General features: G+C 40.7%; 1 protein-coding gene across 1 annotated transcript in view; it reads right to left on the bottom strand.

The window, feature by feature from the left end:
• Positions 1-3,954: 3,954 nt before the first annotated feature.
• Positions 3,955-10,069, bottom strand: part of LOC103806949 (chromosome unknown open reading frame, human C4orf27) — a gene marked incomplete at its 5' end in the record, with an annotated part of 8,256 nt that continues 2,141 nt past the window's right edge. Inside the window, 6 exons of the mRNA XM_009079664.1 lie at positions 3,955-4,086; positions 5,929-6,101; positions 6,729-6,816; positions 7,517-7,667; positions 8,693-8,791; positions 9,279-9,465. Coding sequence (XP_009077912.1) covers positions 3,955-4,086; positions 5,929-6,101; positions 6,729-6,816; positions 7,517-7,667; positions 8,693-8,791; positions 9,279-9,465 — 830 coding nt within the window. The remainder of the gene's footprint in view (positions 4,087-5,928; positions 6,102-6,728; positions 6,817-7,516; positions 7,668-8,692; positions 8,792-9,278; positions 9,466-10,069) is intronic.

The raw sequence follows: 10,069 nt of genomic DNA, 5'->3' as shown, positions 1-10,069 counted from the left end.
CACTATGATATATACCAATGTTGTGCAGTATAAGGAATAATACTGCTATTCTACTAGTTTAAGAGCTGGAACAATGCTGTATACGTGTATCTGGTAAAAACTGCATGCTACAACACTGGAGATCTTTTTCCCCCCTGTACAATTTGAGAACGGTCATTTTTATTTTCTGTTCTCCACAAAAGATGTTCCACTGCTGACATGGTAGGAAGAAATGTAACTCATAACTTGCACTAAATGTATATTATTTTTCTTGAAGTTTTACCATTCTTTATTTATATTTGTATGGATTTAAAAAAATCTATTAAATACGAATCAGTTAATATCTCACATAACTAATTACCTTTTTAATGTGATTTTATAGAGTATCTCATAATCCTCTGCAAATAATGGAGGATTAGCAAATGTTTACAACTAGATGAAGGGTTTCAACAAAATAGCTTCTTTATGATCCAATGTGCATACAAGACCATTTTCAAATATAACTTTCACTGCCGTTACCTTGGATTTCCTTTTTCCTTTACTAGCAGATAACTGGAACAGTAATATTAAAATTTTAATTTAAAGAAAACTGCAGGGTTTTAAAAATAATAGGAGAAAAGAAGTATTAGATTGCTTCTGAGTCTTTTTTTTAATCCCAAGTATATAGAGGTGTAAATTATATGTAGCCACACCTGAGCAGCTGGGCAGAATTGAATCCAGTACTTGAAACTTTGGCAGGACTTCTAAATTCAGCAGCAACACACACACTAGCAGGTGAACTGACAGATCCCTAACTTCTTTTAGAGTATTTAGTTTAATACTCATTTTATCAAGACACCATCACCACAAATATATGCAGAGGGAAAAAAAAGGAAAATTATGCTATAAGCCTAAAGTAGGGAGGAAAAAAAATTAAGAAATCTGGCTGACCCAAGTCATGTTTTATAATACAAGGTTAGATAAAATCTTCTTGTTCTAACAATTCTGCCAAAAAATTGCAAAAATCTAAACACTGAAAGTCTAAAATAATAATCTTAAGTATCTCAGGCATTCATCACAGTTACCTCAAACATCTTTATTGACAAAGTACTCAGTATGATTTTACCTTAAGTACAACACACTGAACCAATATTCTGTGCTTTTGGCAAGCTACAAAATAGGGCCTGTGCTTAAGTAAATGCACTGGTGAATTTTAACCAACTTTTGTGATTAAAGAACTGCCATCTACACTGCATCATCTCATCTCTAGCAGCTACTGGAACCAGTAGACAGCAAAAGGTGCCAGCAGGCTCACAGTGATCAGGCCCTGTGTTAGAAACAGGTTGGGAACTGAAACAGGGAATCAGGCTATGTTAAAACAGGAATGTTGCAGCAACTATCTGTACTCTTCCACGTGAAGTGGTGCTAGTGGTTAAAAATTTGCTCTGTTAGACTGTATAAGCCTGAAGAAGAGACTTCACAAAGAGCAGGACTTGGTCCATTTACAGACAGCAGCTCTGGAAGTTGTCTGTGATGGTGATTTCTGCTGTCTTTTTTTTCTAGTGGAAGAATATAAACACACTACACATACAAAAATAGCTTTCAATCAGTTTGAAATTTCTGCCGTGTCTGATGTTACCACAAAACACTGCTGTGTGTACTGTATTAACTTGCACCTAATTCTGCAGCCTGTACTGTCTGAATTAAAATACAGTTCACACCCCTGCTGTGTTCATCCCGAGTGCTGCATATGAATTGTGCATCTCTGTTTACTCTTCTTAACCTGCTAAGCTTTCCCTGTTGACATTTAAAATGTCTTCTGGTAAACATACAGTAGAGGCTCTGGTAATGAAGTATGTGTGCCTGTGCTGTGCAACAAAAAATTTCTAACATAAAACTTGCAGCGCCTTACTCAAGTTACTAATTTGAGAAAATGTGGTGGATGGGAGGGGGAAAGTGTCAGCATTTTTTTATTTTCAAACCATTCAGATACTGGTTCATGAAGAATGCATTCTTTGTTAATCTGTGATGTTGCCTAGAGCTGTATTTAATATTGATCTTAATGTTTTTATTTATAATAGTGTGGTAGAGCTGCATATCATTACAGTAAAAATTCTCATTACTGTGATGATTTAATCAAACATTAAAAACTTCTGTATGACCACTTATTGTTCTGTCATGTTTTCTCATTGTTTTCACAAACAATGTTTGCACTGATTTTTGCATTTATTTTCCCTGAGAGAAAACTAACAGCTAGGAATTTTAGATATGAAACTAGTAAGCAGATAAAGAGGAGAATGATTTTAGGAGATGCAGTCTTTGCATTGCCTAGTATTTGACTACAAATCAGTAGCCAAATCAACCCAATCAAACAGGTCAGGATGCTTTAATTATAGAATAGTTGGCTTTCTGATTTAAAGTCCTTACAAGCAGATGATGCTTTTTTTTATTGTCTACAAACTGTCTGTTGATGATGTATTATTCATAGAATGGTTTGGAGGTGGAAGGGACCTTAAAGATCACCTAGACCAGCATCCCTGCTCTGGGCAGGGACACCTGCTAGACCAGGCTGCTCAAAGTCCCATTCAGTCTGACCATCATCTTTCCCAGAGATGGGACATCCACCTCCTCTCTGGGCCAGCTGTGCCAGTGTTTGACCACTCTCAGAACAAAAAATTTCTTTGTTGTATCTAGTCTGACCCTACACATTGTTAGGACAAGGGATAACTGTTTTAAACTATCTCCTCAGGCCCTGCTGAAGTGTCTGTCCACAATTTAATGGTGTACAGCACTCCATTAATTTTCCAGCTGCTGTAACAATTTCCTTCTCCATCAGGGGTTAATAGATAAATATTTCCTGTCTAATGTTCTCATTTTTGCAGATGTAAGTGCATATTTAAATAACAATGCAAAACCTTCTTTCACTCTATCCTACACTGTGAATTATATACTCCTTTATGCTAGAAGGGAGCTTTGAAGGTACAATGCTTTGCTGAAGAACTAACAACTTTTAAATCTGAACATGTTGCTAGTGGCCTGTATTTTTTGTTAGAAGTAATTAGTATTAATTACTGTAATTCATAATGATGTGAGTTGCTACAGAAGAAGTCAGGTCACTGTACAGTGGCAGGTCTGTTGCATAAGAGCAAATGTTACTTTCCATTGTTGCTGGACTGTTATTTCAAGCAGTTGCCCAAGAACAAAACTCCAAGTGCAATAAAAAGGAAACAGCTGTGGGCCAGTGAGCTTGAAAACAATTAATTTGCATCTTGTACAAGATCACTTTGGTTCCGTTTTTAAATGTCCAGATTAGTGCTGAAAACAGGGGATGACATCATCTGATTACTGAGGTAGCAACTGCAGTGGAATTTCTAATTTCTCCTGTCAGTTTTTTCTTTATCCCATCTGTTTCCCCCTGCTGGAGGCAGCTCCAGCAGTGTCAGACCACGGGTAGTGTTTTGCCACAGGAGGAAATGCTGCTCTCTAAGGGAATGTTTTACCTACGTGGTGGAGCAACTGACAAAAATGCAGACCGGTGGCAAAAATCACCCAGAGCAGGGACATGTGGCTCGGTAGGTACATCAGCAGCTATTTGCAGCTGAGCTGCAGCCAACCCTATGATATCCCCTTGCTTGAAACTTCCCCAGTGCTCCGAGCAGTGTGAGGCCCTCCCCGTGCCTCGGTACAGCAACTCCAACCCGCCCAGGCTCCGCGCCGGGCTGGGAAGGAGGAGGTACAGAACGGACAGTGCTGGGGTTCAGCCTCCCAGCGCCGGGCAGAGCACGGTGCGCAGAGCACGGTGCGCAGCACTCCCCTCCCACCGAGCCCAGCGCCACGGCCCGACCCCCCCCAGGCAGCACCGGGAGGCAGCGCTTTCCTTAGAAAAGCTTTACTGACCGCAGGGACACAGCCACCGAGTACAAAAGACCCATAAACACATACACACACACATGCAGCCAACCCCGGGCCCGGGATGGCAGCGCTGCCCACCCCGGCTCAGGGCAGCAGCTGGTCCAGGTGCTCCTCCCGCCGACTGCTCAGGTGCGACTCGATGATCTCGGCAAAGAGGTCTCTCTTCAGCAGGGTGTACGCCAGGGGCAGCAGCTGGCCCACCATCTTGTGGAAGTACTGCAGGCGAGAGGGAACACAAGAGCAGCCCTGGCCATCAGTGCCTTGCTGTATCCCGAGAGCAGCCCCAGCTCCTCCTGGCTTTGCCCAATTCACACTGCTCCCCACCTGCTCCCAAAACAGCCCAGCACATCCTCATGCTGTACCTGTAACAGCCACAGCAAGGTCAGGCAGGGCTACCTGAGCTGCCCCAGGGAGAGATGAAAACCTATTTTTAGCAGGTGAAGTGATGGAAATCAGCATTACAGCATGCAGGGCTCCAGCCTGTGCTTCAAGTCCCGTGTCCCATCACAGTCCCATGTCCTGGCACACTCCACAGCTCAAGGGGATTACAGTGGTACTTCTAATAACCATTTAAATGCTTCAAATGCCTAAGAGTCAGAGTGTATTTAGCATTTGCAAGGGCTATTGTACGTGTAAGCCCTGACATCTTTATTATGCCCACTATACCTCTTATATGAAGGGGACTGTGATTTAAGTCCTTTTCCATGTCTCGGGCTACAGATAAAGTGCCAGTGTTTCTCTGGCTCTGTAAGGAAGGGACAGGTAGGCTCCAGTCACACGGGGAAGCAGCGCCAAGTAGGAGCTCCAAGACAGGCAGGGACCAAACCATGGTGAAACTTGTGTGAAACCACTGGGTACTTTCTGTTTACTAAACTAGAAAATGGAGGTTTCTGTTTTTAGAAAACAGCTGCTAAGTTGCAGCTGTTTCAAACCGCTGCCTAAGAGAGACAGAAGACACATGACAGTACACGTAATTTGTCGTTGCAGGACTTTTTCAGTCATTAACCTCATGTGCTGAGAAGCACAGTGTGAAAAATGGGTGTTTGATTCCACCCACTCAGCCAACTGAGAGGAACTATTCCCTTCACTGCCTTTCCAGCTGCAGAAAGGATTTAAGCATCTGAAGCAGCCTAGTCACTGAAGGGAGGGTCCTAAACAAGCAGAGTACCAGAGGAAAATATCACACATTTTCAGATGCTGTAGGAAACTTCAGTGAGCAGGACAGGAAATCTAAGAAACACATTAGTAATTTAACAGTGTATGGAAAGAGCAGCAAGTTTTCCTTTATCTCAACGGCTAAATATTTTAACTGGTGTTCAGCACAGCTCTTGAGCCTACATTTATTACAAGATTTTTATCTTTCACATGGTATTCTGGAGCACCCCTTAGCCAATACTGGGTTTTGCTAGAAGAAGCTACTTCACATGGGTGCTTCTATGACCATCTAGTCATATTACGTTGATGTTGGAGCTTCTTTATTGTGTTATTTTCTAGTCACAGATGGTTACAGGTATCACTTGTTTCATCAAGGCAGTGGCTAACACAGAACAAAATAGCATTAACTAGAACCTTTATGTGTAATTGAGTGCTAGTAAGTCAACCACCCTATGGTGATATGATGATATTCATTATTAACACAGAACCAGAAAGACACCTGAGGTGAGAGGACACCTAAGCACAGGCAGTGCAGCCAGGCAGCTCACCTGAGCTCACATTTTTCCAGCTGGGGTTTACTACAAGCATCTCTGTTTCCTGATCTGGTTTAATACAAGTGCTTGTGCCTAATACAAGCAGTTGAGGACAGGGGCCCCTAGCTATTCAGTGCACTTGGATCAGGTACTCTGCATTTTATTTCTATACTGGAAGATTAGCCTTGCATACATGCAATTTTATATTCAACTTGGAATGATGTCCCAGGTGTGACTTTTTAAGAGTCTTCGTGAATTAAGAATATTTTTACAGACTCCCAGGGATAACTATTCCACAACACGGAACAACTCCTGGTCCATGTATAAAGTAATGCATAATCTTGTGAAGTATGATTATTGTAGTACTCACATGTGATCCATAGCAGAACAGGTCCATACCCAGTTCATACCCCATTCCATAGTCACATTCATCATTAGCAAACTGAACAAAGGTCAGCATTTCTTGAATGGGTGCAAAGGCCTTCACTCTTTCATCATCAGTAGGAGCATCAACAATGGCCTTGCATATTTTCTTAAGATTAGCTAAAAAAAAAATAAAAATAAATCACCAACCCAAAAGGAAATATTGAGATGCTTAAATAAAGGAATTTAATATGCCCAGAAGCAATCTGTGGCAAAACTGTACCTGCATGTCATGCTTACATATAAACTAAGCAGGCACACCCTGAACTGCTGGTGGAAAAGCTTCCCCCTTTCCTTTGCTGCTCATTCTGTCCCCATGCCCATCTCTCTCAGCTCCCCATAGAGAAAGAGAAGCATTTGTGTGGTGAAGCTGCATCAAAGAACTGATTCTGGTAAAATAACACTGGCAGAAGAGGGTGGATAAGAAACAAACCCACAAATCCCTGAATGTGGATCAGCTTTTTGCATCTACTTCCTGCATGGTTGTGCCAATACAAAAGAAATGGTCATCTAAACTACTACTTCAGGAATTATTATTTCAGATTTAGCACATTTCTCATCTAGTTCATTTAAGGAAAATACTTTGAGCTCAAGTGTGATGGTTTAGATGTTGACCTTTTACTCCCACCACTCATATTCTTCAAGTAAAAAATATGAATGCAGGTTTTTTTTCTGCAGAATGGCTGTGTGATTGTGAGTGTTGCTCACTTAAATAAAGCAGAAGAATGTAGTGAACAAGATACTTACAATTTGTTTCAGGAAGTTCTCTGTATCCAACATCATTTTTGTCTACAGGAACTACTAGGCCTGCTCCATGAAATGCTTTGGTCACCACCTAATAAAGAGACAGGAAATAGAACATAAAACCACTCATTTCATTACACACTAACACCTGACCCACAGGTGGTCAAACCCAATGCAGAGTCCTGGCTCCAGGACATCAATTTAGTTTCAAACTATATTGCAGTTACTTTAAGGTATTGAAGTGCAAGATAACTAGCAATGCCGTTTCAGTCAAGTTCTGAAGTCTAGGAACCCTTGTGGTCACTTATACAGCACTGTAACATGTATGTTTAGTCACCTCCTACCACAATTATTTCTGATAGGTATGTGAAAAACCTCTATTACTATCCCTATCATCCTTAATGATCCTGTTTCTGACAGATCCAACCCAATTGCTCACAAGACTCTCACATTTAGTCTTCTCCACGCCCACGTTTTGTTTTAGTTTTTAGACTATTTTCCTTATTGTTTGTTTTGGGGTTTTGTTGATGGTTTGTTTTTTTTAGGTTTTTTTTTTAACCAAATGCCAAGCTATGGTTTACAAGAGTAAAGTGTTTTGATTTAATGCAATTATTTGAAACACCCTTGTATTAATATTCCTTCTCCTGAAGTTCTAGAGCTGATTAGCTTTGGAAATTCCTAAATGAAGCATCCTGATGGAGCAGAAGGGTGAAAATTAAAATAAGCAGAAAAGTAAAGGAAAAAAAATTTAACAGAACTTAGTTCTCTCCAGTGGATGAGGAAAGTCATACTTTCTTATCTCTCTGTTTCATCTTCATGGTTTTTTGTTCCAGAGAATAACCAAGTTCTTTTGCTCTCCTTGTTAGTTTTTCATCTATGCCTTTCAAAACAGCATTTTTCTTTTTATCAGTCACTTCCTGAAGTTTCTTTGACAAAAATAATCTGCAAACAGAAGAAATATGTCTTGAAGAACGTAACAAAAATTAATAGCCTTTTAAGCACTAAACCTCCAGATCTTATCATGAAGATTAGCAGTCCTGAGTTTGTTTATACAGACTTGGAAATGCAAGCCTCTTAACAATAAGAAAGAAAACAGATTGGCACAGACAGTACTTTGGCATTTCCTATCTGTATCTGCATTACAATGTGGTCTGTGGAGCTGCAGGTGCTGAAGATTCTCCTGAACTCAAGGAGCTGTTCCTCTTTCTGCTTTAAGAACTCAGTTGGCTGCTCCAGTGCCATATACACCATTTGTCATCCTAGTCATGCACACAAATACATATTTATGAGTTCCCTCATGGTGCTTTCAAAACAAATGCCCTCGTTTAACTCTGCACTGCACAGGAACTGTTTTGCAGGAACCATTATTCAACCTCCTTCCACTGACTGACACACACCTGTCCTTAGAGAGCTTTCCATTTTTAACAGGCAGGGATGAGATCTGTTGTTTACATTCCTGACACAGGATCATGTAAAGCTTCATAAATCACACTGCATTACATGTCCATATAAATGTTATCCTGCCCCAGGTCAGAAATGGCACTTCTTGTAGCTATTCATTATATACCAAAGTAATGTATTTTTACGTGGGCAAGAACAAGACCCAGATGCCACTCATCTACTACAATACTCATTTTTCCTTCACCACTGCTTGAGATGCCCTTTCTTGACTTACAAAGTGTTTTAACATACCCAGTGGGTATATTTCCCCCTGCAGAGCCTATCCCTGACAACACATTTAGAGAATGGGATAATTAATGCTTACCTATTTTACTTCTAAAAGGAAAACACTACCAAAAAGCCTATGAAGCCTTTTGAGAGAACCTTAACACTTGCTAGCAGGGGCAGAAAATAAGTGAGGGTTTCTTGAGAAATATAAATAATAACTTTGCTGCCTTCTTCCACATCATATCTCCCAATTAATAATTTGTCTATTCTTTACACATAAAAGTAAATAGGAACCTTACTTGACTGCAGCAAAGACATTATCACCAACTTCTGAAATCACACAGCCCTTCTTAGCTTCATTTGCACCAACCCATACTGGGAGCTCATCTGGTACATCCCTGTTGATGAAAGAGCAAACACAAATAGTCAAGCTGTGTCCACTTCTCCTGTTTCAAAGTAAGGTTAATTTGCCTCCTCACCATGCTGCCAAATCCTTCAGAAACCTACCAAGGCATGCCCTTAGATCTAAAGCTATAGAATCTTACAGCCTTGAGAAGAGCTTGCAACCAAACCATACATGCAGAGAGAATACATGTTCCCTGTAGTTCATTTGAATTTTTCTTCAAAGTATCATGGCAAAAGTTAAAGATTAATAAGTGAAGGTGCTCAGCATGGTTGGGGGAGGTAGTTTAAATTTAGTCTTCAACTCCAGGATCTGTGATCTTTAATAAAAAGTTATCAACCCATGTGTTAATATCCTATTACAGGAGAGAAATATTCTTGTTTGGTGATAGCACACAATTCTCAAATCATGTCTCATAGAAATAAGAGGACAACAAGTCATGCATAATATAGCCCACCAAGAGCATATAGTAAATAAAGTACCTGAAATATCCCATGTGATACTGTGTTTTGCTATCCCCGACAAGTATAGTCTGGAATTCTGGGGGATCATAGAAGAATCTCCAATGAAGATTGAAGTTCACATTTGTTGATTTTGCTTTTTTGTGTTTTCCAGCAAGAATATCATATGGTCCAACCAGCTTAAGTCCAACACTTGACACAAGTGCATCTGAAAAGCAAAGCATGAAGTGGTTTACATTGTGGTGGGTTTACATCTAGACAGTAAGTTCCTGTATCACCCAGGTACCAAAGCTTCCATAAATTCAAACACTCTGCTTACCACGCAATGAAAGCGGAGACATTTATCCAATAGTTTTTTATTCAAGAGTTATTACACTTCTCATAAGAAGTAGCTGTCAGCAGTTCAATGTCTAGATGGAGACTCACGATGAGTGGTATCCTTCAGGGGTCTGTACTGGGACCAGTACTGTTTAATATTAATCTTTATCAATTATATAAGACAATGGGACCAAGTGCACCTTCAGCAAATTTGTTGATAACACCAAGCCAAGTGGTGCAGTTGACACACCAGAAGGACAGGATGCCATCCAGAGGGACCTGGACAAGCTTGAGAAGCAGACCCATCGGAATACCATGGATTAACAAGACCAAGGGCAAGGTGCTGCACCTGGGTTGGACCAGCCTCCAGTCTCAATACAGGGTGGGGGATGGACAGATTGTGAGCAGCCCTGCCCAGAAGGACTTGGGGGTGTTGGTGGATGGGAGGCTGGACATGAGCTGGCAGTGTGCACTTGCAGCCCAGAAAGCCAACT

The sequence above is a fragment of the Acanthisitta chloris genome, unplaced genomic scaffold (assembly GCF_000695815.1).
Source record: "Acanthisitta chloris isolate BGI_N310 unplaced genomic scaffold, ASM69581v1 scaffold5738, whole genome shotgun sequence".
NCBI classification, from domain to species: Eukaryota; Metazoa; Chordata; class Aves; order Passeriformes; family Acanthisittidae; genus Acanthisitta; species Acanthisitta chloris.
The sequence above is the reverse complement of the archived record's forward strand: the minus strand, read 5'-3'. Positions and strand labels throughout refer to the sequence as shown.